Source organism: Leptosomus discolor, chromosome 8 (genome assembly GCF_034619465.1).
Source record: "Leptosomus discolor isolate bLepDis1 chromosome 8, bLepDis1.hap2, whole genome shotgun sequence".
Classification (NCBI taxonomy): Eukaryota; Metazoa; Chordata; class Aves; order Leptosomiformes; family Leptosomidae; genus Leptosomus; species Leptosomus discolor.
Window position 1 is genome coordinate 40,553,809 of NC_141398.1, and position 20,153 is coordinate 40,573,961.

The 20,153-nt window shown below is 41.5% G+C and overlaps 1 protein-coding gene across 1 annotated transcript in view; it reads right to left on the reverse strand.

Moving 5' to 3' along the window:
- Positions 1-2,713: 2,713 nt before the first annotated feature.
- Positions 2,714-20,153, reverse strand: part of GLG1 (golgi glycoprotein 1) — an 82,496-nt gene continuing 65,056 nt past the window's right edge. Inside the window, exons 9-26 of the mRNA XM_086468964.1 lie at positions 19,772-19,893; positions 19,005-19,106; positions 16,952-17,105; positions 15,125-15,262; positions 14,203-14,289; positions 13,235-13,297; positions 12,438-12,551; positions 11,979-12,067; positions 10,982-11,099; positions 9,898-9,990; positions 9,211-9,348; positions 7,791-7,914; positions 7,298-7,440; positions 6,973-7,074; positions 6,229-6,336; positions 5,451-5,571; positions 3,457-3,563; positions 2,714-2,979 (exon numbers count right to left, since the gene is read on the reverse strand). Coding sequence (XP_086325090.1) covers positions 2,812-2,979; positions 3,457-3,563; positions 5,451-5,571; positions 6,229-6,336; positions 6,973-7,074; positions 7,298-7,440; positions 7,791-7,914; positions 9,211-9,348; positions 9,898-9,990; positions 10,982-11,099; positions 11,979-12,067; positions 12,438-12,551; positions 13,235-13,297; positions 14,203-14,289; positions 15,125-15,262; positions 16,952-17,105; positions 19,005-19,106; positions 19,772-19,893 — 2,091 coding nt within the window. The 3' untranslated portion in view covers positions 2,714-2,811. The remainder of the gene's footprint in view (positions 2,980-3,456; positions 3,564-5,450; positions 5,572-6,228; positions 6,337-6,972; positions 7,075-7,297; positions 7,441-7,790; positions 7,915-9,210; positions 9,349-9,897; positions 9,991-10,981; positions 11,100-11,978; positions 12,068-12,437; positions 12,552-13,234; positions 13,298-14,202; positions 14,290-15,124; positions 15,263-16,951; positions 17,106-19,004; positions 19,107-19,771; positions 19,894-20,153) is intronic.

A 20,153-nucleotide genomic window follows, 5' to 3' on the forward strand; every position in this document is an offset into this window, starting at 1 on the left:
TGGGTCTGTGCCCTCACAGTGACAAAGGGCATCCGAGGGAATCATGCAGAAATTTATTTAGTATCCTACTTCTGCTTCAGAGGGCCTCCAGGCACAGACCTATAACACCATTCCAGAGCACTTGCACTGAAACCAAATTCCCAGGTGAGCCTGCTGACACAGTCAGAAACACCACCAACCATAGACTAACACCACCACAGAATCCTAACGCAGCACTCCAAGCACCCTTACCTTAATCTTCTACAAAAAGAAAAAAAAAAAAAAAGCCTTATATCTGAAAGTAAAGAAAGTCACCTTCAGAGCTGAACAGGGTTTACGTTCAGAACTATGGCTACAAACCTACAATTTTCACTGCAATGTCTTTTGGAATTTAGTGAAAGATGCTATTTCTAGACAACAAACCATCTAATTAGGCTTTTCAAGCTAATCAGGTTACAAAATGCCTTTTCAAAAAGTCGCAACAGTTTAAAAAAAGCCCTCTCACAGTAATTTAATTATGCCCAACAGAGACTTCGAGAAGCAGGACTCGTGCCAAGCAACAAGGCTGCACAAAGATCCCGCTTCCCTTGCCGGCAGCTCTGGGAACACACCCATCTCTACAGCAGTCATTTCACCACTCTGTCAAGTGAAACAATATACACTTTTCACCAAACTAACAGCTGTGGTGTTATACACCTGTGCTACCTCAAAGAGACTCAACCAACCATTCCTCTTCTGCTCCGCTTCACACTGACGGAGGACCAGTTAAGCTCTGTTAGCACCAGGGAAGAGGGGCAAGAGAAAGAATTCAGACTTAATTTCTGTTCTACCTATCCAGTTAACTGCAATCCCACCATGCACTAATTCTCTGCTGAACCTTCGTTGCTCAGACTTTCTCTACTGCTTGGTGTTCATAATATTTTGATATAACCCCAGAAGTGTTTGTGAAAGACCACTGGCACAGCAAGTCTAAAATCGTATCACTAACAGTTTGCTGTCCATCCTCAGAGTGGGATGAAGGTACGTTTGCAAAAAGCTTCAGTTGCAGCAAAAGCTCACAGTATTTTGACATGCCATTCTGTATACACAGCATCATCAGAATCAGCTGGTCCACACTCAAAACCACCTCTATTGTTCTTTTAGGGAACAACACGGAGAACTGGAAATGTCAGGTCCTACCTAGCAGCGCACTAAATGGGAAGATAAAGTTATGGTTCAAGCACCAGGCAAAGCTGGACGGTTTCAGGCACATGATTTTTACCACAGCACAGGCAGGTGAGCACACCTAGAAGGCGAATAAAGGATATCCTACTGTACACACGGACTCTCGTGCAGCCACCCCTAGATTTCATCGACACGCTCAGTGTTTCAGCCAAAGCACGTGGCTTATGACCTCCACACCTCCGTGTACTTGATGAACAAAGATGATGGTAAGGAGAGGCCACAACTACTGGTGCAGCTTTTCTAAAACACATTCTTTGGGTTCTTGGGTGTGAGTATCAGGTTCTGGAAGCGTAACTACACAGAGTGCAAGTGCATACATTGATGGTAACATGAAAGTGACTTCCCTTAAAGGTCCAGATGTTTCTGCCTTTCATACAACACTATCATCCTCCCATCCGCTCCTCCTTGGCCTTCTGGACCAGCACCTGTGTCCTACATCCCAGGAAACGCCAGTTGCTATCAGTATCAATTGTAGTTATGGAAACAAAAAACACTCTTCAGTGCTACCATTGAAACCAAGACCCAGACAGGCCAGTTACACACCACTGCACTAGCCCATAAGTAACCATTTTACAGACAGAGCATGCTGAGTGTTCAGTTGCTTCCTGCATCACTGACAGAGCACTGTATTGCCAGAGTGTCAATATCATCTGTACACAGTAAATTTGGAAGAGTAATAGCTTAGCTATTACCTTTAGTAATTTTTATATTACCTAGCTTACCTTTAGTAAGGTAAAATAAAAGGAGTGTTAGAATTTTACTGCATCATCGCTAATAACAAAGTTGACCAAGTAACTGATCAGGGTACTTCATGCCCGCTGACAGCAGCACTGTCCACTACTGACAGGCTCTACATGCCTCGCGTCTACACCGTGTCTTTAATCTACTGAAATACAAGTTGTAAGCTCACATGAATATTTGATCCTGGTCAGTATTTTATTCTATCTTGCGAGTGGCAGAGGAAGAAAGGGAGGACATCTTTTCGGCCCAAAAAAATCCACAGTCACAAAAGCAGGATATTCACTAGAAGATGACGCCAATGACTGGCATCTTTAGGTTGTCCAAGACTATGCTCTGAAGATGCTTTATATAAGATGAGCAAGATGTCCAAAACAAGGCCAACTGTGGTGTAAGATGCAATTTACCCTTTAATTTCCTGCCTCAATTTCACCCAGCCACAGAGGATGACTAGATTTCAGTATGAACCATTACCTAAATCATATAGCCGGTATGCAGATACAGGTCTTTCTTTAAAAATTTACTTAAAAACTGCTTGAGCTGCAGGTCAGATCAGTCTGATTTGGAGAGTGAAGGCAGTTCCAACAGTAAAACAGAGACTTGTCTACAGGCAGGTAAACGAGAGTCTGCTAACAAAGGGGTAACAAAAGCTGCTGGCTGGGCGGCCAATGTTGCACACAAACTTTCATAGGATGAAGATGCTGTGGATGAGATCCAGGATGGGAAAACTGAGCCAACACCTGCTGCTGTTCTAATTTTTTTTTTTTTTTTTTATTCTCCTCTTGCAAGAGGGGGTGGGTAGACTATACAGAGGAGGGCTGTACAAAACTGGGCACTGGGCAGGCATTTCTTCAGCAGGCAATCCAGGCTCTACCTGTCCTTGAGCTCTCTTGTCACCCGCTTAGTGATGCGTCCACACATCAGGCCGATGAGGAAGAGTACACAGATGCCAACCGTGATCACAGATAGTATGTAATTCTTGGACGGAGAGGTCATAACTTGCATGGCAAGGTCAGAAAAGCCTTCTGCTGGGGCAACCTGGAGGTGAGAAGGGAATAAATGAGCCGATCTGCACTTTCCATGCGACCCTCAGCCTTGGCCTTTATCAGGTTTAGTCTCTGGTACTGCTATTGCCTCCTGCCATTGTCAGACTTGGCCTGAAACCCGAACAACCAGGCCTGCAATGATTCATCTGAGTTTGCAATAGGAAGTTCTGCTGACCCTACTTCATCGCCCCAGCCTTTCCCTACAGGAGACCAAGTCCTACGTGCACAAAGGGCTGTTTAATTCTGCACTGTTGACGATGCATCTCAGACACTGAGAGTGCAAGACATACGAGTTCAAAAAAACAAGACCTGGTTTCAAATTTTCTGGACCAAACTCAAAATGCTAAACTTCATTCTGAGATAAGAATTCCATTATTGTTGAATTTTTTCATAAATAGCTTGAAACAAAGATCCAATGCAAAAAAAAAAAACCCAAAACCACCACAACAGAAATCTTTTACATATTCACCTTGGCAGCATAGCTCCACATTTCAATACGATCGTTAAGGCGTTTCTTGCATTCAGGTTGCAACCTCACACGCTTATCTTCCAGAGCTTCCATTAAGCATGACATTTCTGTAATGCACAGAAGATGGTGTTACAAAACAGAAACAGTGGCTTCAACAACATGCTACAGAAAGGCTGCTGGAAAGGGACACTTCAATCCTCATAAAGGCTGACAGTTACAGAGCCTTCTAAACAGACTAGCCAGCCTAACATGACTATATACAAAGACCTGTTGTACCCCTGAAGTTAGCAATTTCATGAAGATTGATGATGAATATTGCATTTTGAGGCGCAAGGCATTTTGACTTCCAAAAAGAAATTACAGTACATATCCAAGATGTAATTCATGTGATTTACATGAGATTTTATAAAGTCTTATAAATTTGCACCTTCAATGAGCTATACTCTAAACTCCATGCCACTAACCGTTAGAGAGAACTAAGATCAAATTCAGCTCAGGAAAAAATAAAAATGTTATCTCCTTAGGCTTGTTAGGAGTTTCTTTTGATCGATAGAATGTTTTGGAAAGGTCTAACTTCCTGAGTTTTCACACACCCCTGCAAAAAGGAAATGGGATCACAATGTTCTGGGTGTCTATGGAGTGGCTTGGCTAACCCATAAGCTCTTCTACATGCTCGTATGAGACACTGACATAAAATATTTTATACTTATGCTGTCTTACTTGAGTAATCCCTAATTGGATGCCTTCTGCTTTGCAGTGAAGAGTTATTTTGTTCATAGCAAACAGGCTGCAAACTTTAAACTAACTCCAGACTTTTTAAACAGAATTATCAGTTCAAACACTCAAGAGGCAGATCCCTCTCTAAGCTACAGACTTCTGCATACCTTCAGAGCAAACACAGCACAACACACATCAAAAGAACCACAACAAAACAGGAATAAACAAAGGATATCCAGAGTTTCAGAAAGGCATTCAGTAACCAGAACAAAAGATAATGATCAGAAAAATACTCGGCTGCTATTTTCAATGCCAGATAAACTCAGAAAGATGGAAAGTTCAAAACTTTTTTTCCCCACCAGTTTTCCTTAAACAGTCATAGATACTGTCCAGCTAGCTAACATAATGGCAGGAACAAAGTGCAAGAGCTTGACCTCAAACAGGAGAAGAATGGGTTAGGAAATAAATGATATTTCAAGTGGTCTGAACCTGCCGAACTCAGCCTTGGAGGACCTGGAACAGCTGATAAAGTCTCAAAGCCTTTAGCTGCTATCTGAACTTACAAAGTGTAGTAAAGACTATCTACCCTCTGTAATATTAGAAAAGAAAGAACTGGTATGTTTAAACAGAGAAGAAAAAAAAAGATCAAAGGACTTCGGTTTAATTTATCTGTCAAAATACTGAAACAAAGGAGCCAAGCACAGACAAAGACTGATACAAAGAAAGGAGAACCAAAGGGATTAGCCAAGACTGAATCTTGTGAAACCAAATTGATCTGCTTCTGTAAGAGAACCAGCTTAGCTCTAAGGAAGCTTTTGACACAGTCCGATACAACATTGTCGTAAGCAAGCCTGGGAGCTGTATCTTGTGTGAAGCCGATACAGGGTGGGAGATAAATCCCACTGCAAAACGAGTCCATGTACTTCAGCCCACATGTGTTAAGAGCTCATTTTCAGTGGGATTTAACCGAGAAGGGATTTTACAGAAGAGTTACAGATCTGGTATCACCCGCTATTGTCAGTAATCATATGAATGATCAAACATAACATATACTCATTAAATTTGCAGATTATTGAAAAAGAGGTCCCGCCTTGGACACAAGGAAGGACTTCTGGATACCCATCTTCTAGTGGCATCTACCACCTCTGCAGCTTTTCCACCTTATTACTTACAAAAGACTGGTGGAAATGTCTTGTACTTAAGATAATGCTGATAAGAAAATGCAGCTTAAGGCTCTCAGGACTGAGAGGTTATATAAGTAAAGCACGAGCACTTACGGCGTCCTCTCCCTGGTGGAATGGCAGCACAGTGGTGTTTGATGTCTAGGGCACAGGCTGTGTGGAGCACTGGATCAACAAATATATCTGCCTTGCTTTCCTTCAGCATGTTGAGCACTTCCTAGGGAGGGGGAAATTACAAGTACATCTCAAAAAAAAGGAGAGTGCACCATACTGCTCAATGTTTCTGAAAGGTGCATCATCTTTTTAAATCCAGTATCATGAGATAAACCACCACTGTCCCTGAATGAGGTTATGAATGCTGTTTTAGGCTGGATTAAATAACCTGGTTTACAACGGTCACCATACTTATGTTGATTAAAATACCCATATTAATCTAAAATACAAAGTCAATGCCAGGGTTACTTCAATTAGAACTGAAGTAAGGTGCCATAGCCCTGGGGCAATTCATGCAGCCCTTGACCATAGCCAGTGCCCAGGCCATACACAGCACGCAGGAAGCCTGCAACAGAGACAGCAAGAGGAAGCAAATTAGTAACAAGAAACTTTGGCAACCATAATCAAGAAAGTATCAACGCCTAGAATTGCAAAGGAGGCACTGTCACCACAATTTTCACTGGCAAATTGAAATTGAATTGAATCGCTGCAGGCCAGAACTCAGACATGCAAGGAAATTTGCAGAGCTCTGGCTTCATACTAGCTAGAACATGGCCTGGGCTGTGATCGGGGGGGGGGGGGGGGGGGGGTGGGCGCAGAAATTGCATGCTTCTGCAGGGATGGGATGCCTTTTAGAGCACATTCAGTTTACTTCCTTTACCTTCTTGCACATTTCAGTCTTTATTTTCAGCAGATTCACTTTCAGACATTCTTCCACCTGCCCAGTCTGCTCCTGAGCTGCTGCTTCTTCTGCACACAAGCTGGAAATCTATTTTGAAAAAGGTAACTTAAGAGTAGTAGTTCACAACAATCAGTCTGGCTTCTAGCACATTTGTATTTCAATACATTAGTTCATCACAGGGCACAGCTAGACAACACATGAGATACTTTCCCTGCCCTGAATCGCCAGACCCAAATGCAGCCTGGCTCATGCAATGTCTATATACCCTTTGAAACCCAACAGCAAGAAGTCAATATTTCTGTACTGAGGAGGAAGGCAGGGAGGAAAACAGCATAGAAATAATGTTAAGATATGAAATAAGCAATACTTGATCTGCTGATTCGGCTATCAAAAGTGAAATCTCAAAAATCTGACTGTATTCCAGTTAAGGCTGACAAGACCAGAGAACTTGCACACATTTTTTTCTCAACAGGAAAGCAGTATTTTTCCACAATCATGAGTACTGATGAGATCCCAGAAAAAAAAACAACTTTATATTAGCACTGCACAGGAAACTGCAATTCTTGGACAAGGGACAAAAATCACAAAGACCATGACTAGCCAGAAGCAGTTCGAAAGGGGGTTTTGTTTGTTTTAATTATCAAGATAATTCATGCTTTAAGAATCTGCTTCATGAAGAGAGTTTTTGTCCTGAAAAAGTAGCTGTGGAGCTACTTCTCCTACCTCTTCAGAGCAGTGCATCTGAAGTTGGGGATCCAGCCGATAATCAAGAGCCGATTCCTGGATTATCACTCGAATTTGGTCCTCGCAGTCTGGAGAGAGACGCTATTAAGCGGAGAAAGTCATTAACCCACACAATGACCTCTACTTTCATAAATCAATCACCTTGCATTTTAACCTGTGCATTCTGTAACACATATAGGAGCATGAAACTCATTTATGCACAGCCTGTTACGTAGATCAAACACACCACAAAACACAAGCTGGATTGGTTATTCAGTGGGGTTGCTCAGCACAGTTTCTCATTTGCATGCACAGCTCTACTCACCTGATCTGCATATTTCAACTTCAGGCATGAGATGACTTGCCCTTCCAGCTCTGTATCATCCTTGGCCCTATTCAGGATAGTTTGGCAGAATTTTGGTATGTCTGCTTTGCATGCCTTCCTGAGCACTGGATTTAAGCGGTAATCTAACCAGGAAAGACGACAGAACTTCATTACAGTACACAACTCTTCAGATTACAGAACATAATAAAAGAGATTTGACAGAAATTTCCTGGATGACATTGTATCACCCATGAATTTACTTTTTGGGAAAAATAGTATTTTTTCACAACAGAATTTTAACTTGCGAAGTAAGAGCTTCAGGAATAAAGTGGATCCAACAAGGCATGCTGACCCTCAAGAACTTGATTGAATAAAGTCAGTGTGTGCGCTGACAACCACGATGCAGAATAAAACAAAGCGAATATTCTTCCAGCCATGCAGACTACTCAATGGCTCAGGCAAGCAAGTAAAGGTTTTTTTCAGAAGATGATACCTGTGTTCTGTGTAATCTGGCGCTTGGTAATCATTTGCTTGCATTTGGGATCCATCACTTCACTGTTCTTGTTTTGTTTCAAACACTGCAACATATTTTTTGAGTCTGCCTCTGGACAAAACCGCTACAAAAAAAATTTAAAAAACCCCAATGTTCATCACTAAGCACTTGGAAAAAAAAAAATCCAACTATATCCACAAAGAGAATAACCACCTGCCCAATCCAGAGCTATACAGACATGCTCTCTAGTCCCAACACCTCCTATTAAAAAGAACAGTGCTACTCTCTAAATTGACTATCTCTGCTTATGGAGTGAGCACTAAGCCATCTTGAGTGGCTTCTAGGCTCCAGCTTGTGTTGGCTGTATCAGAAGCAATTTGCCTTTATTTTCTATTCTTGAGTTACAGCACACTGAGCAGGAAATACTCACCAAATTAGGTCTTGTACCCAACTAGTTTCACTCCCCTTTATTTTAGAAACTAAAAAGGGCATCTTTTAAGTCTATACACACAGTGCTGTTCTGCCTAAATCCTGGCCGGACAAAGTGACCAGTAAAGACTTCATTAGTAACAGTGAGGACACAGTACAACCATACAGAACAAGAAAGTGGAGAACAGCTCATGGATACTAACTTGCTCATTCCTGCCCTGAATCAGATGGTCAAAAGTGAACCAGTTTACCTAAAATTCAGACCAAGGTACTAATTTCTTTTGTTAGAAACTAATTCTGTGGGTGTAAGATAAGGTTGCATTTTCTATTCCTCAACATTTTGGTGAGATTATAGGTCTGGTTTTTAGAAGAATGAGTCTGTCCTGCAAAGTGGTAAATTCTCAAGATGTTCTGCTTCGGCCACAATACGGAGTCAGGGTACTGTGTATAGACCACACAAACTAACACACTACTGTTTCAGGGCTTGTGATTCTGGCTACTGTGCAAGAGTGTCTTGTATTAACATTCACTGCTGCTTTCCACGTGGTACCACTTCACGCCAGCATTTATAATTTTAAGTTTTGCATGATTTTGCCTGCTTTATCAGTTCGATCAAAATCTGTGTGCACCAGGTCAGCAGTGAACTGAAGACGTTATCCTCTCTGTAATCATGACTTCCCCACCTTTGCTAAAAGCCAATCCAAATCCAAACCAACTGGATGAAAACTGTATTAGAAGCCTCAGCACAGACTTCCTCCTCAATTAGCGCACAGGCTTTGATCAGATATTTGGAAGAAGTAAAGTTGAAAGAGAAAGAGCCTTGAAGGAACCTCAGCTTGATGCAGAGTTAAGAAACTCATTACTTTGCAAAAAAGCAATCATACTCTTGAAACAACACAGCAGTCTTCTAACAAGCCTTTAGGGGAAGCTCAAAACCAATAGAGCTCTTATATCTCAACCTCACCCTCTTAAATCAGCACACTACCATTACCTTGATCATCTGCTTGCAGACTCTCATGAGCGTATAGTCCAGTTCTGGATCCATCATCTCTGTCTCCTGCAGTTTAAACACCTTCTGGTGGCACCGGGTACTCAACTGCTTCTTGATTTCTTTCAGGCATTCAATAATCTACAACACAGTATTACAACCATAACGGACACACTGTTGATATGATTCTGTCGTATGCTGCTCAACGTACAGCTATGTGATCCCCTAACGACCATCTCCACCTGATTTGTGCAGTTAAGTCCCCAATGCCTAGATTTTTTCAGAAGTCATTACCAATGCTTATTTCCAGCACTTGCTTTAAGCGTATCTTTTTTCACAAAGGTTTAATGAGATGAATAGGGTTACTTGGACTTACTCCAAAACACCGAACCTCATCTTGCAGACATTAAGCCTAAGAAGTCTTTAGCAACATTTGCAGTAACGAGCTGCTAATAGTTTAAAACTAGCATTAACTAAGAATGAAGCGCTTGCAGCATTGCATTCACCCAGTATCAATACTCATGAACCAGTGAAAAAAAAACAACAAAACATTCCAAAATACTGGCAAAAGATTTCAGCGATATCAAAATGAAAATCTGAAGCTGCACTTGCAGGGGCAAAAGTGTTCTTCAAAAGCTTTCTTAAATGAAAGTACAAATTAAATTGTAAACTATTAATAAAATCCATTACCTGAGCATTGCCATAGGGCACGTTTTGGCAGTAATTCTTGATGTCACTTTTACAGGCCTCATACAGTTCTGGTTCAAGCCTGATATCCTCGGTCTGCAGGATGAATTAAAATATGAACTTTAGAGTAGGACTCTAGAGAGTATTTTACTTGGTTAACCTATTAACTAGAGCCCTCTACTCACAAAAAGCAAGCAACTCTCACAAAAGTCAGGTCAGTTTCTTTGAATTTAAGGTCTTGGCTGTGAGAAATGGTGTTAGAGGGAAATCAACTTTGCAAATCCATGCAGCAGATCAGTTGGCTTTTTACACTGAAGAAAGGGTTTAAAACTAATTTTAGAGCCGGCAAGTTTTTTCCAATGCTCCTCCTAAAAGCGCAACAATGCAAACGTCCAAGACAACTAAAATTTTTTCACGTGAAAGCTAAACAACATCTTGATATCCACCCATATGCTGGGTGACCTGGAGGGTGTGAATGAAGTTTCCTGCTTCTAGCAATGTCCACCATTTGAATTTTTCCATACAAAGGCAAGAGTGCTGCCTCTTCTGGGCCTACTTAAGGTGAAGCTTTAACACTCAAACAATATCTACTGGACAAAGAGCTTAAGATTTTATGGCTGCAAGCACTGCAGCAGGAAGCTGAGAGGCAGCTCTGCCTACCAGAACAAGTACTCCTCCTCTTTAACCACTGAGCAACTCAGAGCAGCTGGAGTCAAGTTGCTTCATCTGTGCTTGTTTCCTCAGTCTGTAAAATGAAGCTTTTATTCTCTCCCAGAGGGCTTTAAGGACATCAGCATGTGCAGGACATTGCTGTCAACACTAAACATAATCACTTCTAGCCGAGACTCCAATGAACATTTAGCTTGCCTTAGCCTTCACGAGACTATATTTAAGGCATTGAAGTAGACAATCATTAGTTTCACCATGAAGGGCAACCGAGCCTCGTGTTGTAAGAAGAGTGGAAAAAATAAATTAGATACATCTTACAAAAGAGCTTCCTTTTTTCCCAGGGTGGACAAACCAGGAAGCTTTAATTGAAGGACCTCACTAGAAGAGTGGGCAGCTCAAGAGTTTCATGCATGTTTACCATCTCTAGCTCCTCAACACGCAGCTGTTTGCGACACTTCAGAGAGACCCTGTGCTCCTTGGCATCCTGCAAAGTATCATTGCGCACAGTTGTGCTCAGACAGATCACTACATCCACCCTGCAGAAAAGAAAACAGCTTTTTACTCATATACCCTTCACTTAGGACCACTCAAGACTGGTGTTGGATCACCAGATCAGAGAAACGGACCCCAGGAATCCAAACAAAAGTCCTTGGGCATCTGTGCTTACTTCTAGCTTAGGTACAGCTCTACGTAGGGTAACTGGATCATAATTTAAACCTAAATCTGATGCTACCTAATCGGAGTCTGTATCAGCAGACAGGAAGATATTCAAAATCCCACCACACCCCGCCCAGCAAGACCTCTGCTTTTAAGTCACATGAGCACTTTAGAAAAGCTTTACTTAATCTAAAAAATAGATCAAGGTGAGTACCTTGCTCACCACTGTGAGCAATCCTTTTGCATTATGGGAAGGGCATTTATATCACAAAATGCAAATAATCCTGCTATCGATTAAGAGGATTGAACTTGCATGTAATTTAGCCTTATGTCATTGCAGTAGGCCGTTAAAAACATCCTTATACTGAAATGAGTAAGTCAGCTAAAACAAGCAGGATATTTTCCCTTCCCAGATCAACAACTGGAATGATGGTAATCTGCATCTTAGAAGACGATGAATCTAGCAAGGATATAAAACATCCTGGGACATGCAGTCCACTAATCATAACCATCAGCTGTTTTCAGAGTAAGAAAAATAAAGCGGACAGGCTTGTACTCAAGAGTAAAGGGGAAGCACTTTTAAAAAGGCAGACAATGCCTCTACTTTAAGCATCTGTAGAATGCAGTCACTAAGCAGGAACACACAAAACAAGCAGCCTTTAAAGGAAGTCCAGCGTTTGCTGTCTTATCATGAAATATTGTATAAATACATAATAAAGTTACAGGATCAGATTGCTGTCTGGTCAGGTGCTACATACTTTTTTTTGATGTTGGGGCAAAGTTTCAGCACATCCTCCTTGCAAGCCATTTTAAACTTGTATGAGAACCTAAAATCTTTCATTTGAACCTGCAAGAGGGGAAAAAAACAAGTGAAAAGGGTTGCCCAAAAGAACACTGGTTGGATCATACAATCAGCAAACGCTTTTGTCCACAACTTATTAATGTGGAAGCAAACGGAAACGCTGCAGTGCTGAAGAAGCTGGGACCCTCTCTACCATACACCAGGAAGGAAGGAGGACTTGAAAACAAATCATCTCCAGAGGTGACCATTTATGACCAGGCATTCAAGTAACAACTGTCTGAATTCACAAGAGCACTTTAAATACAGTGGGAAATCAATCTCAAAGAAGGAGGGGTTTCATAATTAGCTAATTCCTGTCAACAACCTCAACAAACAGAACAGGCTTCCATTGATAGCTCAGAACAGTGCTGCTTACCAGCTGGAAATGAGTAACTCCAATTGCACATTTTTCATTCATTTCCTTCTGGTGTTTGTTCTGTATTAGACACTCCATCAGGTCCCCAGAATCAATCTGGTTATCTGCGACCTCCTGAAGAAGAGATGAAAGGCTTAAAAATGAGTTACTCTTACAAGTCATGATTTTTATGTTCCTTTAGCCCACTGTGACGAGAAAATAATGGAATTCACAGTCCCACTCTCTATTGTGTGCTTACACTCACCAGTAACTGACCGCCCAAGAGTTGTACCACGCAAGTATTTACAGACGTAGTTCAGAAGAGAATCATCTCATGCACATGCACACTTTAGACTCAGGAGAACACATTACAGAGACTCAATGCTTACACGAAGTATTACAGCAAGGTGCCTTCACTGCTATGTAACTATTCAATCCTAAAGCAATGTAAAGTTATTTCAGCAATGCTGGGTAGCTGCACAGACTGGAGTGGCTAGGCACACTGCTTGCGAGCATGGGGGGGAAGGAAGAAAAGTTTCATTTTTAACCCACTGTAAAGAGTGATTTTTTCCAGTTACAGGGCAATTTTCTTCTTTAAACCTCTGGCTTTTGTGCTAGGGCTCTGACAACAGCAGAAGTACTAGATGGAACTAAGAATTTTTGGTTTAGGGTGGTTTTTTAACTAAAGACTTTTGCAACTGCTTACATCTGATTTTACTTTTGAACTGTACCAAGTACACTACGAACTAAAAACCTCTAACCTTCCCCACACAGTGTTTTTCCCCTCAAAGATATTCACGCTATTACAGAGTACTCACATGACAGAACGTCTGGATAACGGGCTCACATGCTCTCATCAGCAAGGCTTCAATTTGAATGTCCTGCAGAAAACATGTAATATTTAATATTCACAGTGAATGGACAAGAAAAAAGGCCCTGAAAAAACCCCTATGATAACAAGTTAAAACTCAACCCAGTTTAGAGGGTTTTGAAAGACACAATCCAGATTGTTTTGCCCTTCAGTTCTGGAAATCCTAGGGTTCACTCTTGCCAACAACATGGCAAAAGCAAGAGAAGCCTTCCAGCTTCAGGGAAGGGTCTAGTCTCTACAGAAACTCATTGCTTGGATAATTCAGCCAATTTCCTCCAAACTGGATGTGACAGCATTAGAAGTCAACTTACACCTAGGCAAGAGTTAAAGATTAATGATAGTTCTGAGCAAATAATTTCGTAACCACCGGAAGGAAGCTTTTCCTAGGACACAAGATTAATTTTAAGAGAGACGAGGAACAGTTTTGGGCAAGACAGTCAAATATGCAGCTTCATAAAGTAAGTAAAGCCGCTGACCTCACTGAAAACCTCTAATGGTGCACCTGGCAGTTATTTCTTGCAAAGTTTCTGAGATAGAGGGAAGGAAGTTGTAATATGGTACTCAAAACTACCTGCAAGCAAGACCATAAAATGAAGTCCCACAACATATCTTGACTTGTACTAAAGTTAACTGGGTTACCACTGCAAGGAATCTTACCTTCAGTACCATAACCAATTTTAAGCAGGAAAAACGTCATCACCAACCTAAAATCCTGAACTGTTGTTCAGCTATCTTCCTCAAGAACCTCCCACAAAAACTTACATTGTGTGGGGTAAAAACGATGGTCTCTGTCTGATCCCAGAGAGCTGCATTTCCGCAGCTACTCTAACCTCACTTTTTCCATCACTATCAAAATAACATGGTTAACTAGACACGCTCAACTATTCCCTTTATCCCAGGCTGAAAATTGCTCACCTCGGACTCCAGCTCAGTGAGGTTTCCCACTATATCTCTGCAATCAGACACCAAGTCATCGAGATGGTCCTGAAGGCATTCCAGCTCCTACAAAACCAGACATTTTAGTGTATGATCCAATAACCCAATTTGAAAATTTGGACTTGAAATATAACAACGCATGTGAAACTGCCCTCCTCCTTGTAAAATCCTAAATCTCATTTAATCCCACTCCTCTACTGGCACTCCCAGAACAGACATAGATAGTATTGATTGAGGACATTGGTCTAGGACGTTACCACTTGTTCTCAAAAGCTGCACGATGTGCTTTCACCTCTGGAATATCACATTTAATTCACCTTTTGTATAACCTTAATGAGAGGTTAATTACCCAAACTACAACCTATGATGGGCACTTCAAAAAGACAATGGTGTATGCTCTACTGCATCTGCTATTGAATGGCTCCTTCCCTACAGCTATGCTAGGGCACAGCCACTTAAAATGGAAGTATTTGTTGAAATTTTAAGTAGCAGCAGATGTTAGTTCAGTTCTGTATAAACACAGGAAGCATGTCAGTATTTGCCAAATGGAAATCGGATAAAGTTTACATGGGAAATGTGAAGCTTGTAATAGAGTATTACAAATAAGAGTCAGGGTGACGTAGGGTTGCTTCATTCAAGTCCTTCTTGTTAACTATCCTGTTCCCCCTTCTCATTCCACAACACATTTCAACCTACTGAAGCCATGCAGTAGGTGCAAAGCTTCTTCATATCACCTCCATCTCTCCATCTAGTGCAGATTATGTTTCAAATTGCATGCATTGTTAATATATTCTCAGCTATAAAGAGACAGCTAACAAAAAGATGTCCCTTTATCTCTTTTTTTGCCCTTCCCACCGCTCCAGCTCTGCAAATGAATTAGGTGTGTCACTGTGTACAGTACCTGCCCTGTCTCCGTTTTTTCACTGCACCACTTCCCTAAGTCAATCATGCACTTGTCCTGGAGGGCTGGGTCCAGCTTCACGTCCATGGCACGCTGATGGAGGATTCTCTGGACCTCTGCTCTGCACTCTCGTGATAGCTGCAAAGAGAGCAAAGAGCATTTAGCATATGAGGTCTCTAAATCCATACCATACAAACAAGATGCTGTCAGGAAAGGTACTGAGAATGACCACGAATGCCATCAGCAATCCCAGAAACCACAGTAGTAGTCCTCTACTGCTCAGCACGAGCCTGCTGGGGCTCCCACAAGCGACCCAGGCTCCAAGAGAGTTTGGAGCTCTGTCATTTAGTTTGGATGGAGGCTCCTTTAATTCCACTAAAATAAATTTTACATTCTTAAACCTTCACTTTGCTTTTGAAATGAGATGTCAAAGCAAGTCCCTAGATTATCTGATGCGCTGTCACCTTCATTCAAAGCTACAGACTGCTTCCGGAGAAGAAAGTCACAGTAGCTCATGCCCTCAATACCAAAAGGGAAGCCCAGAATGAGGCAATATAGTTCAGCTGTGATTTTTTTTTCTCAGCAATCCCTACCGCAAGCACATCAGAGCCAACATCTGCCAAGACTGAGGAAGAAACACATTGTAGAAAATGAAGAGATTCTGGTATGGTGCTTGTCAGATCTAAAATATACTGGTTGAAGCTTGAAACTTCAGACATTTAAAAATCCAAATCACTGGAAGTTACCTAACCCTTTGTGGACAGCACTGAAAAAAGTACAGAACTAACCTCTGAGTTTGCTTTCAAATGCCAAATTTAAAAATTTAGCTGCTCCCTTATCCTACTTTCCACAAGAAAAATACATTTAAAAGCCTTTTCTCTCTCTGATGGATTATTTGCAGGGTTGCTATTGATTTCTTTGGTCAGCACTAATATAAAATGCAATTAAAAAGTCTCAACTCAGCAGACTAAGAAACTGCATTAAAAAACCCCCTATTCCTAAAAGAGAGATGCTTTCAATCAATACCTGACCTCTGCCACAAAAGACCTTTTAAATCAAGCTCTAGAAATTAATTTTTAAGCCAGGCCATTGTGTAAACCCACCAACTCCTAGGGGCTGCGTACACTACAGTGCCAAAAGAAATGGAATCGAGTATCCAGCTACTTTCAAGGGAGTGCCTTGATAAAGGCACAAGAGGGCAGCAAACTTGAAAAGAATAGCTCTGAACCAAACAAACGTCACTATGGTGGATCTCCAGACTGCAGGGCAGCAAGTCAGATCCCTACTGTCTTCTTTGTCTTCTTTAAGGGTAGCATAAGCACATTTAACTGTACAGTATGCTCCAAAGAATTGAAAGGATGCTTTATATCAACAGGAAGAGTTTAATGGAGTATGATCTGAAGTGGCACTCACATCAAATCTTAATTAGGAACAGCCTAGGAAAGCTGGGCTTGGAACTCCTTTTTGCATAAAACCAATTTTGCAGTTATGCTAGCTATCTACAAGGAATCACATTCCTCTTTGGAAAGACAAGAGGGAGGACTTGCACTGTGCCTAAACAGATAAACATAGGTTGTTTATCAGCACACAGTTCCCCCTGTGGGCAACAGTCACATCCTGATGTGGCTATTTTGCCTTACCAGACCTTCCAGGCACACTTGAGGAGGAGCTGGGCATGCAAAGCAGCACAAGTACCACCCACAGTAAATACTTATGAGCAGCTTTTGTGAGTTCTTGCAGTTTTAGCACAGTGTGTCCAATGTCCAAACGTACGTGCAACCCTTCTGTCACAGGCCAAAGAGCAGTAAGTTACACTCTAGCGCTCACCCTCCTTCCTTGCTCCTCTGTGCGGTACGCATGCCTGTACAAGCAGGAGAAAACAGCTCCTGGAGGCATCAGCTCACTAGTCTCATTCCAGCCGTGGGTATGGCAGAGACGGGAGGCATCTCCCTGACACTTGCGGTAAAGGACTGTATCCAATCTGCAAACAGAAAAGTTATCACTAGCGCTTTATTCAAACCTTTAACTTTTTTCATAACCTGAAATGCTTTTGAGGCAGAAAAAATCTGCTCCAAGTTTCATACACCACCACATCATTCAGCAGCAGTGTCTAACCTGCTGAACTAACAGGTGACAAAATGCCTGTCGCTCAATTTGGAATCAACTTCCTAATCTTGCATAAATACACTAAGATCTTTAATCAGAGATTAAACCTATAACACTTCCTGAAGCGCCTCCCATCCTCTTCTGCAGCATGCCAGCCAAATGCTGACACATGAGAAAAGAAATCATCCCCTTGACGTCCTGAAGGAGCAAAAAGGCAGGTATATACCATGTTTTGCTTGTATAATATCTGATGTGTACTTTGTACTGCTGCCATTTTGAAATGCCAGTTCCATAAAAATCTGAGTTAGATTAATCATTGCTTGCTCTGGGTTTGAGCTAACTGAAGACTCAGCATCCCTTACTTTTGCATATAATAAAACTGCAAATGTAGATCTCTTAAAGATGATGTCTAATTACATTAAAGCTAAGTGAGATATTGCCAACTTTCCAAAATGGAAACTTCAGATTTCTACAACACTTCAGAAGGCAAACACCAAGTAATATCAGTGGACAGCTATATAGATAATGATAAAAATAGTTAGGAAAACCATTCCCACTCCATGCATCTGTGCTAGGTGCACGATTAATACAACAGGTTTTATGAGCCAGTCTCAAGAAACAGTAGTTAAACAAGAAAGATGAGCTCATGTTGCCCAGCCTGCAATATGAATTAGAACTATCTGTACTCCCAGCAAAATGCAAATACTCAGTCTTCCTTCTTCCTATCGCTTAAGTTTGGCTCAAGCAATGAATTACCTGCTGGAAACACAACACAGGCAGAAGAACCAGCAACAAAGGGAAACAGGAAGAGGAGGGAAAAAAATTTAAATATTCTTGTCTGTCTATGGAGATGGTTATTGAGATGAATAAATAGACAGCCACAAAGCCCTAAACTCTCTGGTCCAGGATGCCCCATGTGTTTTAAAAGCAGAAGGTTCACAGAGCATGTCAGCTCTTAACTACTGACGATGCTGCTCGTATATACAGCTATAAGTCAGATTTTCTTAATGCTTAACTTGAATACCCCTTGCAGTAACTGAAGCCCCCGATTTCTTGCCTTATACTCCTTGTGGTCACTGAGAACAATTATTCCGTTTCTTGCAGTAATCCTATTTCATGTACTCTACTTCCTCACCTCTCAGTCTTCTTCAGAAGAAAAGTCAAACACTTATTCTTTCCTCATTGATCACATTTATCAAATTTATGCTCTCCTCACCTTAACCCATGCAGAAAAAAGGGGCTCTATACATTTAAAATGAAGCACTGCCATCTTTAGGGGAGAAAGTTGGAAAAACAGTGCTCCAAAGGGCATTACATCTGCTCTACAGGCTGTAACCGCACCCAGAGAATTTGAAAAAAGGCAGAAATGGAAGCAGGGAGCCTCTCGCACAGTGGCTCTTTGTTATACTTAGTAGCTCAGTTTTCTTAAGTCCCATGTTGTAGCGCTCAGAGCAGATAAAATTGGCACAGAAAGTGACCTTCACTATGGCCAGAGAGAATTCTGTTAAAGATGCATTGAATTTCAGAGCTCAAACTTGAGACGCTTTTTAGAGTTGCATTATTTCTAAGTGATTTAAGCAGGCATCACACTTACTTTATCTAAGTAGCTTCTGCTTCCCCTGCTCTAGACAGGCATTAAAGCCCTACAGACCTGGCATGCTTCAAAGTCCTCTTTTGAACAAGCATGAGCTATACTGTTTTACAAGGAACTGCTAATGCATACAAACACTAAATACAAGCATCAAGCGAGGATACATTTGTTTACAGTACTCACTTCCAGTCACGAGATATAAAATACTGCAGTTCCAGAAGCCTATGCTCACAGTCCTCAACCATCTTCTCAGTATACAAGTGCTCCATCAGGCAAGACAGAATCCTGCAAACAGAAGAAAAAAGTTAGGCAACGGACTGACATAATCATGCCAAGCTTCCTTTTAACAGTTGGTGCTGCCAAATCTATGGTTCATTGGAAAGACTGGTAAGATGTTCAAACACAGTGAAGATCTTTCTCTTCCTTCAAAAAGATGACATCTAAACCAACTGTATACCATATTTGTACCCTCTTAAATTCCATTGGTTTAGTTATTTCGGAAAGTTTGATATACGACAAAATCATAAGGAATATTTTATATAAATCTGGCTCAGGGGACAACATATATCAGACCTGAAGACAAAGGAGACCTTTGTCTCTGCAGTATGGGTTTGCTTACTCGGTCTTTCAAGGCTTGTTACTTTTCCTTGTCATATTGCTAAAGACACATGTAGCAAGAGAAATCAGCACATCAAGTGTTACAAATTTAATCTAAGCACCTGAGATAGCTATGTCCTTCACCAGTGCTAAACCAGCCCTGTTATAAAAATACTAGCCTGCTTATATGGCAAGAACGAAGACAGAGCTTGGTTCACACCTCCAACCCTGTATGAACTGCTAGTTGGAGCCTGTCATTTCTGGACAGGTTTTAGTACCTACACCGGTCAGGCACACAACCTTCACGGATGCCCAACAGAAACAAAAATCAGTTGTACCCGAGAGCCACCTACATTGGGTCTCCAGATCGTATGTGCTTGCAGGCAGTCTGGATCACTGACTCACAGGCCTCATTCAATGCTCGGTCAATACGGTAATCTGCACCGGGGTCAGTTTCTTGAATCAGTGTTTGAAGCTGGAAGAAAAATTGTGGATAGGAAAACAAATTATAATCATTAAAACGAGAGCACTTACAACCTCTTCAGCATGGCATTTCTATGCCAACAACAACACTACCAGGTATGACCTCTGCTCTGTAGTTGCTTATTTCAAGTGCTTGTGCTGCCAACTCAATTACCAGACATGGGAGTCCAGCACTGCTGAACCCTAATTATCCTTAAGAAGCAGCCCAGGAATGTCAGATAAGAATGTTGACACACTGAAGGTCAACTGTGG